Raw genomic sequence first — 24121 nt, forward strand, 5'->3', positions numbered from 1 at the left:
GCAATCAGAGAAGAAATAAAAAGAATCCGAATTGGAAAAGAAGAAGTAAAACTGTCACTGTTTGCAGATGACATGATACTATACACAGAGAATCCTAAAGACACTCAGAAAACTACTAGAGCTCATCAGTGAATTTGCAGGATACAAAATTAATACACAGAAATCTCTTGCATTCCTATATACTAACAACAAAAGATCAGAAAGAGAAATTAAGGAAACACTCCCATTTACCACTGCAACAAAAAGAATAAAATACCAGGCTTCCCTGGTGGCGCAGTGGTTGAGAGTCTGCCTGCCGATGCAGGGGACACGGGTTCGTGCCCCGGTCCGGGAAGATCCCACATGCTGCGGAGCAGCTGGGCCCATAAGCCATGGCCGCTGAGCCTGCACATCCGGAGCCTGTGCTCCGCAACAGGAGAGGCCACAACAGTGAGAGGCCCGTGTACCGCAAAAAAAAAAAAAAAAAAAAAAAAAAAATAGAACTACCATATGACCCAGCAATTCCATTCCTGGGTATATACCCCAAGAAAACCAAAACACTAATTCAAATAGACAGATGTGCCCCAATGTTCATAGCAGCATTATTTACAATTGCCAAGATATAGAAGCAACCTAAGTGTCCATCAACAGATGACTGGATAAAGAAGATGTGGTACATATGTACAATGGACTACCACTCAGCCATAAAAATAATGAAATTTTGCCATTTGAAACAACATGGATGGACTTGGAGGGTATTATGATAAGTGAAATAAGTCAAACAGACAAATATTGTATGATATCACTTTTATGTGCAATCTAAAAAATAAAACAAACTGGTGACTATAACAAAAAAGATATAGAGAACTAGTGTTTATCAATGGGGAGAGGGAAGGAAGAATGGGCCAGATAGGGGTACAGGATTAAGAAGTATGAACTAAGGCTTCCCTGGTGGTGCAGTGGTTGAGAGTCCGCCTGCCGATGCAGGGGACACGGGTTCGTGCCCCAGTCCAGGAAGATCCCACGTGCCGCAGAGCGGCTGGGCCCGTGAGCTATGGCCACTGAGCTTGCGCGTCCGGAGCCTGTGCTCCGCAACGGGAGAGGCCACAACAGTGAGAGGCCCACGTACCGCAAAAAAAAAAAAAAAAGTATGAACTATTATGTATAAAAAACGCTACAAGGATATATAGTACAACACAGGGAATACGGTCAATATTTTATAATAACTATAACTGGATTATAACCTTTAAAAATTGAATCACTATATTGTACACCTGTATAATATTGCACATCAACTATACTTCAATTAAAGGAAAAACAAGCAAACTAAAATATATGTATATATATACATATATTGTATATATATATATATTGTATATGTATATAAATATACATATTGTATATGTATACACTGTATACATATACACTGCATATGTATATAAATATATGTATACATATATACATATATTGCTGACATAACTCGCAGCAATATCTTTTTTGATCCACCTCCTAGAGTAATGAAAATAAAAACAAAAATAAACAAATGGGACCTAACTTAACTTAAAAGGTTTTGCACAGCAAAGGAAACCATAAACAAAATGAAAAGACAACCCACATGTGGAGAAAAGGGAACCCTCTTGCACTGTTGGTGGGAATGTAAATTGATACAGCCACTATGGAGTACAGTATGGAGGTTCCTTAAAAAACTAAAAATAGGGGCCTCCCTGGTGGCGCAGTGGTTGAGAGTCCGCCTGCCGATGCAGGGGATACGGGTTCGTGCCCCGGTCTGGGAGGATCCCATATGCCGCGGAGCGGCTGGGCCCGTGAGCCATGGCCGCTGGGCCTGCGCGTCCGGAGCCTGTGCTCCGCGACGGGAGAGGCCACAACAGTGAGAGGCCCGCATACCGCAAAAAGGAAAAAAAAAAAAAAAACTAAAAATAGAATTACCGTATAACCCAGCAATCCCACTACTGGGCATATACCCAGAGAAAACCATAATTCAGAAAGACACATGCACCCCAATGTTCATTGCAGCACTATTTACAATAGCCACGTCATGGAAGCAACCTAAATGCCCATCGATAGACAAATGGATAAAGAAGATGTGTCACGTATATAAAATGGAATATTACTCAGCCATAAAAAAAGAACGAAATTGGGTCATTTGTAGAGATGGAGATGGATCTAGAGACTGTCCTACAGGGTGAAGTCAGAAAGAGAAAAACAAATACCATATACTAACGCATATATGTGGGACCTAGAAAAATGGTACAGGTGAACCGGTCTTCAGGGCAGAAATAGAAACACAGATGTAGAGAACAAACGTATGGACACCAAGGGAGGGAAGCAGCGGGGGGTGGTGGTGGTGGTGGGATGAATTGCGAGATTGGGATTGACGTATATACACTAATATGTATAAAACAGATAACTAATAAGAACCTACAGAAACTAACACACCAGTGTAAAGCAATTATACTCCAATAAAGATGTTAAAGAAAAAAATGAAGACAACCCACAGAATGGAAGGAAGTATTTGCAAACGAAGCGACCGACAAGGGATTAATCTCCAAAATATACAAACAGTTCATGCAGCTCAATATCAAAAAAACAAACATCCCAGTCAAAAAATGAGTGGAAGATCTAGATAGACATTTCTCCAAAGAAGACATGTAGATGGCCAAAAAGCACATGAAAAGATGCTCAACATCATTAATTATTAGAGAAAAGCAAATCAAAACTACAGTGAGGTTTCACCTCACACTGGTCAGAATGGCCATCATCAAAAAATCTACAAATAGTAAATGCTGGAGATGGTGTGGAGAAAAAGGAACCCTCTTGCACTGTTGGTGGGAATGTAAATCGGTACAACCATTATGGAGAACAGTATGGAGGTTCCTTAAAAAACTAAATATAGAACTACCATATGATCTAGCAATCCCACTCCTGGCCATATATCTGGAGAAAACCGTAATTCGAAAAGCTACATACACCCCAATGTTCACTGCAGCACTGTTTACAATAGCCAAGACATGGAAGCAACCTAAATGTCCATCAACAGATGAATGAATAAAGAAGATCTGGTACATATATACAATGGAATACTACTCAGCCATAAAAAAGAATGAAATAATGTCATTTGCAGCAACATGGATGGACCTAGGAATTGTCATACTGAGTGAAGTTAGACAAAGACAAATATCATATGATATTGCTTATATGTAGAATCCAAAAAAAGTGGTACAAATAAACTTATTTACAAAACAGAAATAGAGTCACAGATGTAGAAAACAAGCTTATGGTTACTGGGGGGAAGTGGAGGAGGAATAAAATGGGAGATTGTGATTCGTATGTATACACTACTATATATAAAATAGATAACTAATAAGGACCTACTGTATAGCACAGGGAACTCTACTCAACACTCTGTAATGATCTATATGGGAAAAGACCTTAAAAAGAGTGGATATATGCATAACTGATTCACTTTGCTGTACACCTGAAACACAACATTGTAAATCAACTATACTCCAATAAAAATTTAAAAAAATAAATTCAAGCGCCTCTTGGCCTCTACTGGCCCTGGTGAAAAAGGGTATGTAGAATGGGGTTGGGGAGCCTCTTCTGTAAAGACAGTAAACACTTGAGGCTTTGGGGGCTACCCCACCCACATCGTTTTTTTTTAAAAACAGCTCCTTAAGAATGGAACAATCATTTTTAGCTCACAGACTGTACAAAACAGGCAGTGTACTAAATTGCCTTTGACCTGCTGACCCCTAGCGTAGGATAACATGTGTCAATGCAAAGTTTAGGGATTAGAACTTGGAAACAGATCAGAGCCCATTTCAGCTGTGTTTATATATTTAAAGGAAGAAATAGTCCTATACGACTTGTGCAAACAGACTTTTAAGAAAATCTTGGTTACTACTGGCCCACAGAGCGTGTGCAGAAGGCCCAGAATGCCTTCCACGATAGCCTCTTTCTTACCTTGCACCGCCAACAGCTCCCGGCACGTCTCTTAAATCATCAGAAGGTGCCTGCCAGGAAAGGAAACGCAGTCAGCCCCCACCTGCCGCAGCCATGCCCTGGCATTCACCGGGCGCCAGGCCCCGAGCACTCCTTCGTGGCGCAGCAGGAGGCTCCTTGCTATCCCCACACTCCATCCTAGGGTGGATCCTGGGGCCCAGAGAGGCAGAGAGACTCACTCAGTCATCCTGCCAGTGCACAGCAGAGCTAAGATTCCCAACCGTGTCAGTCTGACCCCAGCCCACACTCCCAACCCCTGGGCCAAAGCCTCTTGCTTTCTGCAAGCTCAGATTGTGCCTCTGGGTCTGGCATCTGAATGTTCCCTGTGCCATCCCACAGGGTCCATGTGGACCATCTACCAACTTGGTACCAGGCCAGCAGAGAACATGGTGAGCAGAGGCTGTGCAGTGCCTGGCAAGACCCTCCCAATGGTCTCTGGGAAGCGGGGAAGACCTAGGGCTCAGGACCCTCCTGCTGTGACCCTGGGGAGGGTGAAGGGAGAATGCAGTGGAGTGCCGGGACAGAGCGAGGACTCTGCCCACTGCCCCAGTGCCACATGGCCGTGACACTGTGTTGGTGAAAAGAGACAGGGCTGGGCAGGCCCAGTTACCAAGCACCCTCCCCACGCACACAGCAAACGAGCCCCTCGCACCACACCTGCCGTCCTCTTTCTTTCCAAGACACAGGAAGCAGCTCAGGGACCCTCAGGAGCAGCCACGGAAGAAGTAACAGAGTCACAGCGTGTCCCAGATTACCAGGGTGGGTGATGTGCAGAAACAGGCAAAATGGCCCAGGGGTGCCAGACAGCAGGGGGAGAAACTTCCTGATGGGTGTGGAGCCCAAACAAGCCACCCCTGATCAGGGCCTTCTGAACTTTCCCCAGGGAGTCTGCTCACATGCTGTAAGGGTTATGTGGCTTTGCCCCCCAGGGTCCAGTAAGAGAAAACTGTCTATTCCCATCAGTCCAAAGAAAAAGACAGACAGACGACAGACGCTAACTGAACAGACCCTTAACCACAAAGCAGAGCACGCCAAGCACTGGCAGCATCTGCTACAACTCCAGCCAGGCCACCTCCTACTTCCCGACAGCTTCAGGCTAAAGAGCTGGCCGCAGAGGTAACCAACCCCCAGAAGCAGGAGGAGGATGTTACCTGTCCTGCAGGGATGGACTCCAAGGAATCAGAGCATCCCCGCGCAATGGGCTGGTCCTCAGGAGTCAGACTGTCGGTGGATGACAGGCTGCTGGCCAGGGCCTCTTCTTGCACAAACATGATTCCTGGAGAGACCAGGGGCAGGCGGGTGGGGCAGGCGGGGCAGGGAGAGCAGCCATTCAACAAATGGGGCTGGACCCTCGGGCTACTGGCATGGCTGGGGGCTAATCAGACCCCAAACCTAGCCACATGGATTATAGAAGAAAATGTTGAAACTGAAATCTTAAAATAACTAGAAGAACAAATGACTGCTTATCTAATCTCACGGTAGGGAGAGACTTTCTGAGCCTAAATCCAAAGGAAGAAATTGAGGTGTGACTGCATAAAAGCTAAACTTCTGTAAGTAAAAAAAGAAACCTAAACGAAACGAGAAAAAAGTGCTCACAACATTTGTCAAAGGCTTGTATCTTTAATCTATAAAACGCTCTTACAGATAACAAAAAATGGGGGAAGAAAATTAGAAATCCCATTAGGAGACTGCAAAGAATGAACAGACATTCCACAAAACAACGGCCAACAGGCGTAACACAAGATACAAGCTCACCCTTGCGAGCCATCAAAGAAGGGCAAGTTTGGCCTCTCACTTTGGCAAAAGGTCAGGCTGTTTGGCCTAACTGGCAGAGGCAGGCACTGGGGTGCAAGCTGCCCCACCCATGTGGAGAGCAGTTTGGCAATATGTCCACCAAGAGCCTTAAACGTGTTTGCTCCTAGAGCGTCTTCATGGGGAAATGGTTCAAGTCCCCCTACCCGCCACTCCAGCATCCCTGCGGAGTTTTGCAGACACAGGGGCACAAGACCCCTCATCAGAAGGCCAGGCGTTCTTGCAGGCTCAGGTTTCCTCCAGGGCTGGCAAGGACAACCGATGCCCACCTTCCCACAGGACACATCCCACTGATCCTCCCCTGGGCCACCGCCCATGGACAGCAGCACGCTCTGACTCACTTGGGCTGCTTCTGAAGCCTGCTGACACTGTTGTATTATTATTACAGCTTGTCTGGGCCCGTTACTTCACTCCAGACATTTTCCACATTGGTTGAGGGTAAAATCTTTTTTAACTTTCTCCTAAATGCAGCTGATTGGATGAATGCTGGGCATCAACTCCAAGTTTTGCAGAAACCTGGAGGAGCCCAGGGCTTGCCTCCATAGCCCGGGCTTACCACCAGTCACCACGGCCCAACAAAATGCCTCAGAGAAGTCAAGAGCCCCAGAGGTCACAGGCCCTCGTCCAGCTCAGCTGCTGGCTGGGGTCAGGACAACTCCCAATGGCCCAGGTCCTCTGGCCATGGGCTAGGCAGGCAGATGGCCCAGGCCCAGACACCCCCCAGGGCAAAGCAGCAGGGGCTGTGCACAGGCAGGAAGGGCAGCAGGCACACAGCCAGGCATGAAGCTGTTCTCTCCTAGAATCCACGCCCTCCTCCCTCACATGCTCAGATCCTACCATCCTTTGACATTCACCTCACATACAACTCCACTGCAAAGTCCTCTCTGCTCTAGACAGACTTCTGTCTTCCACAAATGACCCAAATCACTCTGCCCTGTTCTCCCTTGGGGGTACAGCTCATCTTCCCAAGAGGCTCCAAGTTCCTCAGGGGCGCTGTCCTGGTCATCTTGAAACCCTCCAAAAAGGATGCAGGCAGGAAGCCCTTACTGACCCCTTCTGATGGACCAGAAGCAGTGCTAAGTGTTTCCCCAGCATTAGCTCACGCACGCCTCCCGTTATTTACCACAGCTCATCAAATCTAAGATGCGTAGATGTGGCGCCATCTTGGTCTCAGCAGGTGTCCACGGAAGGTTTTCACACAACTCCATCACGAATACCAGCTGGCTGACAGCAACTATGAGACGCCACTGACTGAAAGATGCATCTCAATTTCAGAGAAGTCACAAGGTGGAAATGTGTGCATCTTAGAATCGATGAAGTAGGGTAGAGAAAACAGAGCTTCAGGAGGCAACAAGTTGCTTGAGGGACCACGGCCAGAAAGCTGGGATGCAAACTCAGGTGACCCAGCCCAGGTGCCTGCTCCTAACCCCTTCTCTGCGGCCTCCTCTCAGCCCCTGGACCTGGCTGGAGAATCAACTCGGTCATTTTGCACATCAGTCCCTGTGGCCACAAACCCTCCATGGCTCCAACAAGCTGGCTAACAGCTCCTGAGATGACCAGAGGCCTGGTGTTTACTGGACAGCGCCCCTCCAGGCAGGCCCCCGGGGGCCCAGTTGATTCACAAGTATGTTCACTTCTACAGAACTGGGCTGGAAACAAAGCTGCTCCCCCACCTAGGGAGAAATCCTCACCCATGCAGGCAAAGTCCAATAGCACGTGGCTGTACACAAACTTCTGCAGATTCCTCCACGTTAGCAAGAAAAAGAACATTTTCCTGTCACTACCCACCCAAGCCCTGTTTGGAACTGAGGAAATGTGGATAGGGACAGTCTTTCTGCTTCCTTCCTGGACTGTGGTCTGTACAAACAAGTGGTCAGAAAGGGCCACTCAGAGAATGGGACAGGGGACATTAGAATGCTTAGACGGGGCCCAACCTTTGTTGTTTCTCACCAAAAGGAAAGAGATGTGCACACAGAGACATCCACTGCAGTTTTATTTATAAGAGGTGCAGATCTGGAGACAACGTCTAAAGGTCCAGTAGTGGGAAGGGGGAAGACTACAGTGAGCCACTGCATGGCGTGTCCCCAGGAGCGGGGGCAGCGAAGAAAGGGGCTGAGGCCTGGGCCTGGCTGGTGCAGAGGCTTTGCCACCAAAGGGGGCGCTGCCCGCAGCTACGGCTGTAGGGGCAGACGCCTCCCTCGCCCGCCTGCGGCTCACTCATTCCCCGACTCAACCAACGCTGACTGAGAACAGGCTGGGCCCTGGCCCCTGGCCCCAGAGCCTAGCCAGGCAGTCCCCCCACAGGCACCCAGGGCTGTGACAGGCAGCGCAGGGCGGGGGGCCTGAGGAGGGCTCTGGCCCCTTGGCAGGAGACACGGTCAGGGAAGCATCTTCACAGTGATACAAACCCCCTCCCCTTTTACGTAAAAAAATAAAACCGAAATTTCTCAGTCAAGAGTGTTACAAAAGCAAACAGACGACTGCTCCAGCACCAACGTCCCCATCCACTCTCTGGCTCACGTCCTCGGCTGTGACCTCGGTGCGCTGCCCTGAGCAGGCTCTCCGACTCAACCCAGCATTTCTCCTTTCTTATCCAGCCCTCCCCTCTCGGCTGTGATGGCTGCAGGGTATGCTGGACCTCAGCTCCCTCTCCCTCTCCCTCTCCGACGCCCATCACGGCCCACGTGTAGCTAGCACAAGCAGTGCTTCGGTGGGCATCCCGCCCCCCACCCCCCGTTATCTTATCCCGCTAAGATAAAACCCCACCAGCGGGTCACCAGGTCAAGGGGTGGGAACGTTTTTCTGGCTCTTGAAACACAGGGTCAAACTGTGTTCCCAAGACCTCACACCAAGTTCTCCGTCTCCAGGAGCCCGGGTGGGCGGCGTTCTTTCCTGTGTGTCCCGAGCCTCGGCTCCACTCGGGACGGCACACCCTCCCCTCTTCCGTGGGGGCCGGGCCAGCAGACACTCATGGGACCTGCTTCACTCACTCATCTCCGAGGATGCCTGGGTTCAGAGGTGAAAGCCCTTTGAAAACGCTAAGACAGTGGGTGGATGAAAGGGATTGGTCTTCCATGGGTTCACAGACAGCCCATCTTGGCCCCACCAACACAGCGTTTGGGGCTGGGTCATACCACCAGGGCCATGGCAGTGAGGCACGCTCCCCACGCAGGTATTGGGGTGCCCGACTTAGGGAAGTAAGCAGGCCTGGGTTCCCATGAACAAGGAGCCACTCTGCCTCCACTGCCTGTGGGCCAGTGGGGTCCTTATGGGCCAGCAGCCAGTTCAAAGAGCACACCCCGTGGTACCCTAGAGGATCTGGATGTGTGTGTCAGAGCAATTGGGAGTCCTCACTAAGCAAACCTCAGCCAGGCACCCCCCCAGCCATGCGCCACCCCAAGAGGGGCTGGTGTGGAGACAGCACCACGCCCTCCCTGCATCTGAACCGTGGAGGGAACAGGGGCCGGCATCTCTCCCCCAACGCCAGCCCAGCTGGGGGCCCAGGCAGGGCACGTGCAGCTCTGCCAGGGAGAAAGATACACACGCGATTACCTTGGTTGGAGAGGATGGGCTGGGGCAGGGAGGCAGAGGTGGGAGCCACGGTGGGAGGGGAGCTGCTGGGCCTGACGCACGGGGCAGCAGAGAGCCTAGAATCCTCACTGACCTGAGGAGAAGTGCTGAGTCAGTCGAGGAGAGGAGACAGATCCAGAAGAGAACAGAACCTGGCAGAGCCTGAGATGTGAGAAGCTCATGGCTCTGACAAACATCAGTGACAGGGAAAGAGATCTTAACTAACCCCAGCCCATGCGGCAAGTCCTATCGCGACCCCCGTCTCACAGACAAGAACAGAGTGGGCGTGAAAGCCCAGGGTCATGCAGCCTGGTGGGAGGGGGTGCAGCCAGGACTCTATGGCCCGGAATGCTCCCTGGCCCAGTTCCACTGCCAGCCAGCTCCTTCCCCAGCTGGCTCCTCACCACCCCTCCTCCCACCTCCCACACAAAGACCCACCTTCTTCTCAGGGTTGCTTAATTTGGACTTGACCTCTTTGGCTTTCTGAATCGCTTTTAGCACTTCCACCGTGTCCAACTCCTTCTCTGTGGTCACTGTGTTGTCCAGACAGACCTACAGTGTCCAGAAAATAGCTATCAGCATAGGTGCTGGCAAGCATGGAGGGAGCAGAATGGCAGGGTCCCACCGAGGGGTGAGCCAGGCCCCGTGAGGACACAGGAGGCTGCGGAGGCTCAGCCTGCTGGGAGGTGAGCTCCTCGCCACCCGTGGAAGCGACCTGGGAGCTCCTTGGAGTGGCCCAGGGAGGTCCCACACTGCCTAGCCCAGTTCTGGGAGTCCCTCTCCAGGAAGGGAAGGAAGGGCTGCAGGGGCCACTGCGAAGGCCTCTGGGGTGGCTGGGAGAGGGGGGAAGCTGGTGCCTTGAACTAAGCCTCCAATTATGGCGGAACTCAGATCTGCGAAGAGCAAGGGGAGGGCCTTCTGGGCTGGGGAACTGGGAGGGCAAAGGCATGGGAAGCAGGGAGAAGGGCAGGGACGCCACCTGCAAGTGCAGGAGGGAGCTGTGGGCTGGCAGGCAGTGGGGAGCAGCAGTGTGGTCAAATGAGGGAAGGTCGCAAGGGCCTGGGAGCCAGGGAGGGGAGGAGGTGACATCTTGTGAATGTTGTCTTGGTGACAGTGTGGAGAAAGGTGCACTTGGGGCTGAAAAGAGATGGGAGGGGTTGGGGGGAGGATGCAAACAGACTCCCAGGTTATCTTCCAGCCTGGGATTTGGGGAGAGTGGAGGGAGCCTGCTTGAGGCTGAGGAGACAAGTGAACCTGGAGGCGGACCTGTTGGGCTGGCGGGGCAGCAGGCGGCCACTGGGCAGACAGCAGATACTGGGCTGGGTGACACTGGCCAAGGTGGGCAAACCCTTCAGGTTTATGGTCAGACTTTATGGCCAGAGGTTGTCCAGGAAATATAATTATTTCAGATATCTTATTCCTGACTCTTGTCTACAATAAACATTACTTTTTAACAAATTGAAGACAGTCCCTCCACACTCAGGCTGTGCCTACTGATTCCTGGGGAGCACCCCGACCTGAAGCTCTGATAGAGGTGAGGGGAAGCCCACTGAAGAAGCACGGCAGCCGGTGGCCCCCAAGAAGAGATGCATGAGGGAACCTTTTCCTGGGGAGGCAGCGGACTTCCCAGATCTGAAAGGCCTCTCAGGGTCAGGACGTCCTTCTGAATCAGGCAAGTATACGTAAGCGGATGTCACCTCCAGCTGACCCCTCCCCGAGCAGCTTACCTCCGAGGCCCGCTCTCCGAACTGAGCCAGCACCTTGGTCCGGTAGTCAGGGATGATGCTCAGAGGGTTGTTGAGCAGAGCCACATGCTCCAGACACGGGAGGCTGCCGATGCTCCTGACCTCCTCCATCTGCAAGGCATTCCCGTGTCCCTTCTTTAACACTTCAGCAAGGTGACCACACACTTGACAGTCAAAGAAAGGAAGCCCACCATTCTCGCTAAAGTGATCAACGCCAAGGCACAGCCACTCCAGAACCCCAAGACCCTTCTGGGGCATGGCTCACCTGTTCGACTCTGTTGTCGCTGAGATCCAGGTTGACCAGGGAGTAGAGCTTGTGCAGGCCACTCAGACTCCCCAGGAGGTTGCCTGCCAGGTTCAGGGTCTTGATGTTCCCCAATTTGGTGTGAACCCCTTCCAGGAAGGAGAGCTTGTTGTAGGAAAGGTCCAGGTGCACGAGGTTGTACAGGTGCTGCGGCAGCATTGAGAACAGAGTAAAGTGGTTAAGGTCAAGGCTCCAAAGAAAGGGGACTGACATTAAAGGTGTGATGGGCCTTCCAACCTAAAATGACCAGTTCCTCTGACAATTATTCCGAAGGGAAATCCCTCTTCCCTGCACAGGTTACAGCCCAGCTGCATCCCCCGCAGGGGCAGCATGGCCCACAGGGTAGGCACAGGCTTTGAAAATGAGGCTGTCCATCTTCACAATGGAGGCACATCATCTTCATCATGCTCGATTTGTATTTACACATCTTTTCTAATTTGGGGGAACGAGAGCAACAAATGCTCAGTGTGCATCACTGGGACCCAAAGGGAAGGGCAGCAGCCCCTGCCTTTACAAACCTCTGGTGCACGCAGACACCTTTCAAGTGCCCATGAGAGAAACCCCAGAGTACGGCCAAACTCCCAAGGCTGCATCTCAGGAGAATGGGACCTTGTGAGAAGCCTGCAGGCAATGATGGTCTCCAAAGACACAAATTACCTGCAGATTGTCCACAACCAGCACTCCATTGTGACTCAGGTCCAGGAACTCAATCTTTGGAATCAGTTTCTTGTGAAAGAAAAGATAACACATGACGTTATCCTAGGTAGCTGGACCCCACATGGCCCCTGGACATGGTGGACAGACAACCTGGGAGGCTTCCTCCTGACCACAGACTCCTGGGCTAGCCATCTGTGCAGGGCCCCTGACGTGACACCTCCCAGTGCCCACCCAGAAGCACGTCCTCAGGAACATATAACACAGGGACTCCAGTGCTGAGCATGACCCACTGTTTTTACGGAACACTTGGCTTGTAAAAATGACAAATGGGGCTTCCCTGGTGGCGCAGTGGTTGAGAGTCTGCCTGCCGATGCAGGGGACACGGGTTCATGCCCTGGTCCGGGAAGATCCCACATGCCACGGAGCAGCTGGGCCCGTGAGCCATAGCCGCTGAGCCTGCGCGTCCGGAGCCTGTGCTCCGCAACGGGAGAGGCCACAACAGTGAGAGGCCCGTGTACCACACACACACACACACAAAAAAGACAAATGGCAGGGTTGCAGACAGAAGGAGGTGTGTCCTTCAACTCTACCCACACCCACTGAGAGGCACAAGTACAGGAATCACAGTCCTACTGCCCAAGTACCATCTGGATGTCACTCTTACATGGGCACATCTGGAACCTTTCTTTTTTTTGGCCGTGCCACGTGGCATGCGGGATCTTAGTTCCCTGACCAGGGATCAAACCCGTGCTCCCTGCAGTGGAAGTGCAGAGTCTTAACCACTGGACCACCAGGGAAGTCCCTGGAACCTATAGACTGATTTTTCTGCTACACTCCTTGGGAATAAATTTCACTACTTACTGTGTTTCTGTTCTATCAAATGCACATGCAGTTAATACACTTCATTTGGTTCTAAGCATTCCTCACCTCGTTTAAATAACCTCATTTTGAAATTAACTTAAACATTACAGGCAATGTACAGAGCACCGGGTGCAGGTTTTCGGTGGTCCTTCTAGAAAAAGCCAGGTTAAATACCCAACCCCAGTGTCTGGTCAGGCCGTGGAGAGCATACCACAGACTCATCGATCTCAGAGATTCTGTTGTGACTCAAGTCCAGAGTGGTCAGCGCCTGCCACGTGGGGATGACGGCAGTCACAGTGCCCTCCAGGGCTGCACCTGCTGGCTCCCACTCATCAAATTCTGAGGCTTCAGGAACGAGGACTTCCTGTGTAAGAACATCTGGTGAGCACCACACGTGGGCCCTCATGCAACACTGACTGGGAACACAATCATTGCAAAATTTCAGGAAGGGCTGGAGCATATTTAGTATGTGGAAGTGAACTTGCATTAAAATGGGGCTTTTGGTTCATATGCCTTGAATGATTGTGAAATAACTGAAGAGTTCAGAAACATAACAGCCACTTGGAATATGTTCTGGCCCTACCTGAGCAAATGCTTTTCCAGCTCCCAAGAGCCTCGTTATACGGTGATGCCTTTTCTGGCTTAAATCTCAGAGACTGAATGTCAGAATTTGCAGTGTTCCCAGGCAACTGTGCTTTACAAGCTGGCACTGTGGTCCCCATGGTGGACAGTAGGCCCTTTAACCATTACTTGACAAGGTAAAATCCAGCAGTCTGAGACAGGGGAGCAGCACAGAGCACAGGGGCACCATCCAAGGGGAGGGAGGCAGGCAGGCCTCCTCGTTTCGATTTCTGATGCCCTTTGATAAGACCCCTCCTCTTTCAATGGATCATCTTGGGCTCCTTGAGCCAGGCAGCAGGGAGTGCCTCCCAGAAGGGCAAGGCTGACTAACACAAGCCTCCTCCTTTCAGCCAGTAGCCTCAAAACACTTTTCACCAAACCCAAATCTTGATCAGACACTCTAAGTTCTAAAAGTGCCACAATGTTTCTTGCTAGAAAAATTCTAACATTACTAAGATGCAACCCATAAAGAGAGAGGTCTCTTACACTCTCAGTTTGCGTATCTGTGTCACTCACATACAAACAACAGGGCCCAGCATACACAACTTAGCCTGTCTACTCAAGTCCACTGAGAACAAGATACGAACGAGTGCCACACCAAGGCTTTTTATGTTTAGAGAAACATTTCTATCAGTCTACCTAATAAATGTTCTGACACTTGCCGCTGCTAAACAATTCGGTTATTTAAAAAAACAGTGGCTTTTTCCACGGGGAGGGGTTACGCAGTTCCTTAAAATCTCTCGTTTAACAGTGTTGATTTTGGACTGAAGTGTCCCAGGGACTGTCGAGCACTGGGAGGTCCCACATGAGTGTGCGGCTGCCCAGAGGAAGTCTGGCTTCTGGTTCCTGACAGATGGCAGCAAAGTCGGCATGATCCTCCATGGGGAGACCGCAGCGCAGGACCCTCTGCTCCTCAGACAGCACCCTGGGCGGTAACAGGTTGCGCTTACCTTCATGGAAGTTGCTGAGAAGCGGACGCTCATCGTGGCCAAGGTGGGCTTGGACGCGACCAGCCCCCGGATGCGCTTGGCATCACAGTGACTTATCTGGAACAAGAACAGCTACGTCTCAGAAACGGCATCACTGCTCCACCAGAAGTCCCGGGAAGTGGGTGTTCATCACCCACACACAAAAGGAGCACAACCATCAGTGACCCCGAATCCTTCGAGACAGGCGGTGACTTAAACCCTAAGTCTCTCCTTTCCCCAATTTTTAGTGCTAACTAAACATTCTCTGAAGTAGCTTATGAGACAATGAACCATGAACTCCATTTTCTCTGAAGGGCGCTTGGGGCTTGGCAACTGGACACAAAGTGAGGGCCAGGGACACCAGAGCTGGAGAGCCGATGACTTCACTGGCCTCAGCGGCCCTGCAGCAGAAGGGAGGGGTACAGGCCAAAGCACCCTCCCTCAAGCCACCTGCCCAAGTGCTACACACCCCGCCCGGCGGAGCCTCAGCCTGCCCAGCCAGGCACTCCTCTCACTTCCCAGCCCCACTCACCTGTGCTGATCGAGGCACAAATGTCCATCAAGGGAATGTCCCTCAAGGTCTCTGAGACAATTCCAGCACATTGCGGAGTCAGACTCAGCTGGACTCAGATCCCAGCTTCCCCCTCGTTAACTGTGTGATCCTGGCCAAACTTCCTTACCTCCCTAAGCCTCAGTCTCCTCAACTGTAAAATGGGAAGACAAGTGCCCACTTCACATGGTTGAGAAGATTCCATCAAGGAGTGAACATCAGACATGGGGCAGAGGGCTGAACACAAAAGCATTGATTTCTCATTGCCGAGATGAGAAATTTTTTATTATTCATTACTGAGTCCCCTCTCATTTATTTAAAAAGTAGTAACAAAATTGGCATTGTGAACCCAGGAGTTTAGCTGTGAGTAATGCAAAGTATTCCTTGTTAGGTGTAGGCATGCCAGAGAGCAGAGGACCCTCCAAACCCTCTGCTGATCTGCCTTGGGAGACAAAGACTTGGAATTGGCTCTGCCTGACCCTCAGGATGGCTTCCCAGCACCTCAACTCGCACAATGAGGAAGCCCAGAGGAGCTGGGCACTGGTGCTCCATCCTGTCCAAATGCTGCAGGGGTGGGGACATGCAGACCAGCCAAGAGTAGCAGAAGCCCCTCTTTCTCTGCCTTCAGATGGGCCTAACTTAACTAAATGGAATCTGCCACATACTGACAAACACAAAAGCAACAGTGCCTTACAATTAAATCCAGACACCCAACATTGGGAACACTCCCTAGCCAAAGATAGGATGGTCAGAGTGCAAGACCATCCTGCACAGGGCTCAGCGCCCCCTGCGTTCCAGGGGCCCTGGGCCTTACCTCCACCTGATGAAGAGACTTGAATATTGACAGATCAAAAGGCAGGAGCTGCTCCTGAATGTTGCTGGCCCCAAAAGGTCCTTCTGTGCCAGAAACCTACAGCCAAATAAATGGCTTGAATTAGAGATGCTGCTGTAACAACCACTTCCCGTCCATGTTCACAGGGCGGGGCTACAGCAACTACCAAACCGCACTCGAAGCTTCGCCTGGCTGTGAGAGGCAGGCTGGGCATGTACTCCCACTCACCACTTCCACAGTCAACAAAGCAGGCTAAAGCCGAGGGTTAAAGCGAGGGGCCATTGGTTCACGACTGCCCCCTGGTGCTCACAGCTGAAAGCACAGTGCCAAGATCACCAAATGCAGCCTTCTTCCCTCAGGGCCCGCGGAGTCTCCACACACACATACTGCCAGGCTAGGAGGTGCGTGCCCACGACTGAGTAGCTCTCCCTGACCAAGCTGCCCCATCTTTACCTTAAGGTACTTAAGGCGACAGGTGAAGTCCAGGATGTGCCCCAGGTCAGTCTTGGCATCCCCGCTGGCGCACGTGGGCTTTCCCTGCTGCAGCTGCTCGGTGACTGCGTACAGCTGCAGGGGCCTGATGGCAAAGACCTCGCCAGCCCCCAGGAGCTGTTCTCCTGCAACAGCCATAGCCCGTGGGGTGAGCACTGAGTCCCAGTCCCATACCCATTGTGCGGCCAAGGCACTGGCACACCTGGCCAACAGTGGACAAGCACTTGGCCAGCACCCATTAGATGCACTGAGTCAGGAGGAAGCCATGGTCCTGAGAATGCAGAAGCGGCCCCCCTCCAGAGCTGACTGCACGCAGGGGAGACCCAGGACACGTGATTACAAAGGAGGGAAGAGCCACAGGAATTTGCAGCTGGGGAACCTCCCTGAGGTGAGGATGAGTTAAAAATCTGAGGCACTGGACCAGGAGAAAGCTGATGCAGGTAGCATTGTGGGCATCAGGTCCACGCTGCAACCTCCAAGATGCAGACGTCTTAAGGTTAGGTGAGGCCTAAGGTGCCAGCACAGTACAGGGCCTGAGAGCAGGAGGGGGTTCTGAGCCAAGCCAGACAGACTGGCATTTGGTCCTCGTCTTGCTCCTTCCAACCATGTACCTTCCAACCATGTTACCTGCCTTCAGGCAGGTAACTGGGCCTCTTATCCTCAATGTCCTTCTCTGGCCCTCCTGGGGGGAGGCAGTAAGATACAAACACAAGGCTAGACCACAAGCACTCTTTACATCTTAGCTACCGTTACTGTGCTCTCTGGCAGGGCTGCGACCTTAAGTCAGTTTCTGTTTGCCATCGGAATATTTTTAGGTAAGGACAGACCCGGTGCAAAGGGCAGCATGCCACCCACCTTCCAGAACTCCACCATAAGGCCCTGGAATAGATCCTGAGCCTGGGATTGGCCCCCGACACAGGGACCCGGGGGCCCTAAGGTGAAGAATACAGCTCCTCAGACCTGCAGAACAGGTAGGTGGGCAGGCCTGGCTGAGGACGAGGTCCAGGGATTTGGGCAACCCCAGGGAGGTGGGCCCTGGTTAGGACTCACTTGGCACAGAGCAACTGATGGAGTTCTGTGCCACCCAGGGCCCCTGGCTGCCTAACAGGGCTGGGCAAGTTGCACCCAGTATTTCAAGGACCCCTGGCCATATACCTTTTTCAAAGAGCTCCTCGGCCAGTGCTGCAGTGATGCCATTAATCTCCTGCAGAGAAAACAAAACCCAGTCAGGAAATCCACCTGCTCCCAGTCACTGGGACTTGCACATTCCCTGCTATTGACCCCCTCTGCTGTTGCAATGACAGCTCTCCAGAAGGTAAAACAAAATGGAGAGAATAAACTAAAATGAATCAAGGAGCTCAGAAAGGTAAACAATATTTCCAGCTAAAGGGACATTTGAAATGTCCCCTCCAAAGGAGAACCAAATAGACTAACACTGCAACTCCAAGGCCACTCAGGCACTGGCTGACAACACCAGGCCCGGGAGGCTGCAAAGCTTGGCCATGTCAAGAGCTGCCTGGGAAGCCAGCAGCTCCCCAGACTGGCCCTGGGAGATTCTTAGGAGACGCATGGTAGAGAGACAGTCCTGTTTCTTTTCGAAGAGAGGCTCCCATCACCCTGCTGGGAAAAAGGGCCTCCCAGAGCTAACCCTACCTGAGAGGGACCATTTCTACTGACATTCATGTCCCACAGGTATCTTAGGAAAGAGCAAGTGCCCGCTCTCTTCCTGTGCCCAACCCTTCAAGCCCTGCAACAGCACCACTCAGCCCAGGGTCATGAGAAAGACATGAAAGGATTTCCTTTTAGAGTGATGGGATAAAGGAGGCACGACAAGGACAAGCCTTCAGTCATAGTAAACAGTTAACATGCTGGGGTCCTAATTCACACCGGACGATGGCCTGAGCACTCCCCACCCAGCGGTTTCCTCAGTCCTCCCAATGCCCTAGGCCAGGAGGCCCTTATTTTGAATCCTGTTTCAAAATAAGGTAAGCAAACTGAGATGGACAGGTGCTGTAGTTCTCAATTTTACATGGCTAGAAACTAGCAAAGCCCCACTCCCAAGCACTTGGTCTTGAATCCTCTCTGTTCACAACCAATTGCCTCAGCATTTCAATGGTGTAGCCGTGGGGTTGGCAGGGCCCTGGGGCCCGCAGCCCCACATCCTGCAGGTAAGAACTGTAACTAATTGACAGATGGCAGCCAAACGGACTTTCATAAACAGGTCCAGATGGAGGCTGCACGATCGCCTTTGTAACTCACAGGAACACCTCTGCCACCAGGACAAGCAATTCACGTGTTTACCGGACTCAAAAGGTACCAGGTTGCAGGAGACACAGTGTCCTTTTCCTGTTTTTCTCTTGGTTGCTCGTCTCTTCCTTTCCTTTTATACATAGGGGATACTTTACATGTTGTTTATGTGCTGCAAATATCTTCTTCCTGTCTGTGTATGCCTTTTACCTATACTCACCCTGTTTCTCCTGACAGAGAGAGGTTTGTCAAGTTCATGTTTTTAAACCTGTGCTTCTTTTCCTTTGTCATTTCTGGAACCTCTCCCCCCACCTCAAGATTATAAAACATTCCCCTAATTTCTCCTTTTAGTATTTTAAGGTATTTGTTAAAAATAAAATGTGTTTATTTCATCTGCTTGAAATTTAATTTATATATAATATGAGAATAACTTCCCCTTATTCTCACACATAGACAAAAAGCCAAAGCGAGAAAAATGAGCAAACACAGCTCCAGCGTTAAGGGGCTCAGAGTCTGGCAAGACACAGGGTCAAATGTAAAATGGCCACCAGAGGGGCACAGCAGGCTCTGAGCAGGAGAGGCTCCAGCCAGTGAGAGGAGAGGGCATCAGTTCACTCCGAAGTTCAACTTCACTCTCTCTCAACAACTCAGTTACCTTTTCCTTGGCTGCTGTGAAGAACCGAAGATCAGTAAGACCTACGAACAACCCAAAGGCTCATTTCTCTACTTCTACCTTTGAGAACCAAGCCCTGTCTTCAGATCAGCACCTCCCCATCCTGCCTGTAGTCAGAACGCCTGGACAGCCTTCAAAGATACAGATTCCTGGGCCTCCCTGGTGGCGCAGTGGTTGAGAGTCCGCCTGCTGATGCAGGGGACATGGGTTCGTGCCCTGGTCCGGGAAGATCCCACATGCCGCGGAACGGCTGGGTCCGTGAGCCATGGCCACTGAGCCTGAGTGCCCGGAGCCTGTGCTCCGCAACGGGAAAGGCCACAACAGTGAGAGGCCTGTGTACCGCAAAAAAAAAAAAAAAAGATACAGATTCCTGAGCGGCTCCCAGAGGCCTGATCCGCACCCACCTCCAATCCCCAAGAGCAGCTGCCCAGCCTCTCCAGCCCCTTATTGACACTGGGCTCCTAGAAGGTCTCCCATGGGAAAAGGGTTCCCTGTCCACCCTTAGTGCCCAACAACCCTCACCCTCAAAGTTACACTTCTCCGGGCAGCTGCCGTCAACACCAGCCCTGCTAAGGAGATAGGGCTGGGATTTCCAGAAGACACAGAAAGCCGAGAGACAGTGAGAGCCAAGGGCTCATGCTAAGCAAAGAGTACGACAGTGAGAGCCAAGGGCTCATGCCAAGCAAAGAGAATGTTTCCACTTCTGAACAATCTAAAAAGCAGACTATGTAACAATTTCTTTCCCTGCTCTTGGGCCACAGGAAGTGTGCCCTGTGGCAACACTATCTACTTAGTTTCCCAGGCCGATCTTCTTCACCTTGGGAGACCCTTAATCAAAGAGGAACAAAGAAATGCCTCAGCCCACAAATCTAGAGCACAGGTCTCTTCAGAGAAGCATGTTCTCTGCCTCCTCAGGGTGCTCTGGCTGAACTGTGGCCTTGTGTGCAAAGGCGAGCAGCCCCTTGCCAGGAGGAAATGCGGGGGGGGGACAGTGGGCCCCAGTCTAAGCTCCTGTAGATTCTGCTCGGAGGTCACCTGTGGGAACAGGTAACCCCACCCACACCCCACCCAATCCTGCTGAAGGGACTTGAAGTGTTTCAGGGTCCCACAAATGTCTGAACTGAAATGCATTTTTTTTAAAAAAAGGACATTCTTTATACTTCAAATTTTTTCAATTAAAAAAAATTAGCTATGTTTAAAAACTATAATACCCACCTCCAAACGTGTTACAGACCAATTAATCAGCCACCTGCCAGGTCACGTGCTGGTTTGCAGCCTTGGGCAACGGTGTGAGCTGCACACAAACGCACCATGGACTATTAGGCTGCTGCTCGGCGACTACCGCTCTGACTGAGCATGTCTGTGCATGCGGAACCCCGCGACCCACTGCCCCCCGAAGCGCAGACCCTACTCAATGAATAACCCCAGTCCAGCCCGACACTCCTACCTGACACAGGCTGGAGCACAGAGTGCGTGTCAGTGGGACATTAACAGGGGACTCAATTACACATCACTGTGTGGTTTACACACACACACTAAGGGCTGGGAGTCCTTTTATAATTTATTTCACACCTGTGAGGCACGCTAGCAAAAGTCAGGCATATTAGGTGCGTAAAAATTCCTGATGGATAGATTCAAGCCTAAGCTTTGGCTGAGGAGAGTTCCAAGACTGTAACTAAGTTGCAAAGATATCTGTTATCACTTACAGCCTCTGTATTTTGTAACTAAAACAAATCACCAAAGGCTGCCTTTAAGATGGTAACAGTTCTACCCTATCTCCTGATTTCAAATTTCAAAAAGTGGCTTTGTTCTAGCCAACTGGTTTTAAAGTAAGAAAATGATATAAATACCACCGTTGACAAGAAGTGAGTGCCTTTCCTAACTAGGAGAGCTGGCACTGGCTGGGACCCGGTGAGCCCCTGCCACGGGCCCATCACTCTTCTCGGTCATTCACCTTCACCTCATGGTCTCCTGCAATCCTCAAGAGCCCGGGATCATCACTCTCCAGCTCACAAGAGGAACTGGGACACAGGGGTTAAAATGACTGCCTTGGAATAAACTGTCAGGAAGCAGCAGGGCTGGGAGACAAACTCAACTCTGCCTGCCTGTCAGACATCCTGCCCCAAAGCGGTGTGTGCTGAAATTCTCTGTGGGATTCCACTTTACTGAATCTGAAGCCCTCTGCTCAGAGGGGGGGCTCTGGGATGAGGTCCGTCCCTGAGCGTGCAGGAACACTAGGGCAGAGTTATCTGGAGGGAGAGAGCCCAGCAGTAGGCCAGGGCTGAGGTGTGCCCTCTCACTGCAACACAGGGCTACACTGGCCTCTGGACACCCCATCTCAGTTGGCTGGGGAGAGAAGTGGTGCTTTCCTTCCTTGACATTAAAATTCACAATACCAACCTCACACCACACCCCAACCTCACAGCATGTACAAAAATTCACTCAAAATGGTTAAAAGACCTAAATACAAGAGCTAAAACGATAAAACTCTTAGAAGAAAAACACAGTTGTAACTCTTTGTGACCTTGGATTAGGCAATGGTTTCTTTGGAATGATTCCAAAAACACAAGCGACCAGAGGGGAAAAATGGATAAACTTCATCAAAATCTAAGACTTTTGTGTTTCAAAGAATACTATCAGGAAAATGAAGACAAACCACACAACGAGAGGAAATATTTGCATATCATATTTCTGATAAGGGTCTAATATCCATCCAGAATATGTAAAGAATTCCTACAACTCGGGCTTCCCTGGTGGCGCAGTGGTTGAGAGTCCACCTGCCGATGCAGGGGACACAGGTTCGTACCCCGGTCCGGGAAGATCCCACATGCCGCAGAGCGGCTAGGCCCGTGAGCCATGGCCACTGAGCCTGCGCGTCCGGAGCCTGTGCTCCGCAACGGGAGAAGCCACACAGTGAGAGGCCTGCGTACCGCAAAAAAAAAAAAAAAAAAAAAAAAAAAGAATTCCTACAACTCAACAACAAAAATAACCTGATTTTTTGAAGTGCAAAGAATTTAAATACATTTCTCCAAAGGAGATATGCAAATAACCAAAAAGCATATGAAAAGAAGCTCAATATTATTAGTTATTAGCCAAATGCAAATCAAAACCACCATGAGATACCACTTTACACCCATGAGGATGGCTACCAAAAAAGTGGACAGTAACAAGTGTTGGCAGGGGTGTGGGGACATAAGAACCTACACATTGCTGGTGGAAATGTAAAATGGTGCAGCCCCTATGGAAGAAAATTTGGCAGTTCCTCAAACAGTTAAACAGTTACCATATAACCCAACAATTCTACTCCTAGTATATACCCAAGAAAAATAAAAATATAGGTCTATACAAAAGCATATATGAATGTTCATAGCAGCCTGATTCACAAAAGCTAAGAAGTGGAAACCAGCTAAATGTCCATTAACTGATAAATGGACAAAATGTGGTGTCTCCAAGCAACAGAATATTACTCAGCCATAAAAGGACTGATGTACTGATTTATGCTACAATATGAATGGACCTTGAGAACACTATGCTAAGTGAAAGAAGCCAGTCACAAAGTCACATATTGTATGATTCCATTTATATGAAACGTCCAGAATATGCAAATCCATACATTACGAAAGTACATTAGTGATTGCTGATGGGTACATGGTTTCTTTTTGGGGTGATCAATGTTCTGCAATTAGATAGTAGTGATAGATGCACAACTTTGTTAATATACTAAGAACCAGGGACTTGAACACTTTAAAAGAGTGAATTTTATGGTATGTGAATTATATCTCAAATTTTTAAATCCCCACCTCAGCCAAACAGGGTTCCCTGGGTCCACCCTGTCCACTGTCAGCCCCACAAGAGGTGGAGCACATTGGGAACAATTTCAGAGAGGACACTGATGGGGCAAAGATTATCAGAAACACTCCCTAAGGGCTTCCAGCCTGTAAAAAAGGCTGACAAATCTTTTGGACCCTGTTTGTTCAAAGTCATTTGAAGATCTAATCTAGTGATTCTCAATCAGGTGCAATTTGCCCCTCAGGCAGTATTTGGCAACCAGTGGAGACATTTTTGGTTGTTACAACTTGGTGGGTGGGGGGAGGGGACGCTACTGGCATCTAGTGGGCAGAGGCCAGAGATGCTGCTCAACAATGCACAGAGGAGCTGCCACAACAATCGTCCAGCCCAAAATGTCAACAGTGCCACAGCTGAGAAACCTTGATTCAGTTTAATGATGGGTCAATCACTTTTTAAAACCTTGGGTTTATATAACCAAGTGGCCCTTTTGCTAACAGTTATTTCAAATATGTTCGAACTGCTCCAAGCAGTAGAGAGCATGCCTCAAACCAGAACCACAGATGTAGGGCAGGTCCCAGGCTTATCTCAGGCAAACCTATCTCAAAAGAGCAGTCCAGGCCTTTCCATGGTCAGAGGTATCCAGGAGACCTCCTCAAAGGCCCAGGTCTTAAGCAATGAATTATACTTTCAAAGGTGGCTTATTAAGTTTTAAACCTAAATAGCCAAACAAAGCTTTCTTAAATTACAGCATTTCTTAAAATACTAACCAGTTAAGTTAATGTGAAAGACTCGCGTAAGGAATGGACATTTCTTTTCACATAAGGAAAGAAAATGCAAAAAAAAAAAAAAAAAAAAAAAAAGGCTACAACAGGAAACTACTGCTAACCACATACATTACTGGTATATGCCAAACAAAATCCAAAGATATATATACATATATATCTCCCATCTATAAATGCCACCCTTTTTTCCACATGGCCCCTCTAAGCTGAGAGGCC

The 24121-nt window shown here is 50.1% G+C and overlaps 1 protein-coding gene across 6 annotated transcripts in view; it reads right to left on the reverse strand.

Moving 5' to 3' along the window:
- Positions 1 to 24121, reverse strand: part of NISCH (nischarin) — a 42852-nt gene that overhangs the window by 14185 nt on the left and 4546 nt on the right. For 3 of the 6 annotated variants that reach the window (XM_082639215.1, XM_082639214.1, XM_082639213.1), the window contains exons 4-15: positions 17570 to 17618; positions 16376 to 16539; positions 15905 to 16000; positions 14523 to 14618; positions 13163 to 13315; positions 12091 to 12159; positions 11395 to 11580; positions 11112 to 11240; positions 9823 to 9936; positions 9367 to 9478; positions 5154 to 5278; positions 3964 to 4013 (exon numbers count right to left, since the gene is read on the reverse strand). In XM_082639215.1, the coding sequence (XP_082495341.1) occupies positions 3964 to 4013; positions 5154 to 5278; positions 9367 to 9478; positions 9823 to 9936; positions 11112 to 11240; positions 11395 to 11580; positions 12091 to 12159; positions 13163 to 13315; positions 14523 to 14618; positions 15905 to 16000; positions 16376 to 16539; positions 17570 to 17618 (1343 nt within the window). Of the gene's footprint in view, positions 1 to 3963; positions 4014 to 5153; positions 5279 to 5602; positions 7066 to 7790; positions 8853 to 9366; positions 9479 to 9822; positions 9937 to 11111; positions 11241 to 11394; positions 11581 to 12090; positions 12160 to 13162; positions 13316 to 14522; positions 14619 to 15904; positions 16001 to 16375; positions 16540 to 17569; positions 17619 to 24121 lie in introns of those variants that run through there. The other 3 variants (XM_082639218.1, XM_082639217.1, XM_082639216.1) reach the window with 3 other exon arrangements.

The sequence above is a fragment of the Mesoplodon mirus genome (genome assembly GCF_964341445.2).
Source record: "Mesoplodon mirus genome assembly, chromosome: 12".
Classification (NCBI taxonomy): domain Eukaryota; kingdom Metazoa; phylum Chordata; class Mammalia; order Artiodactyla; family Ziphiidae; genus Mesoplodon; species Mesoplodon mirus.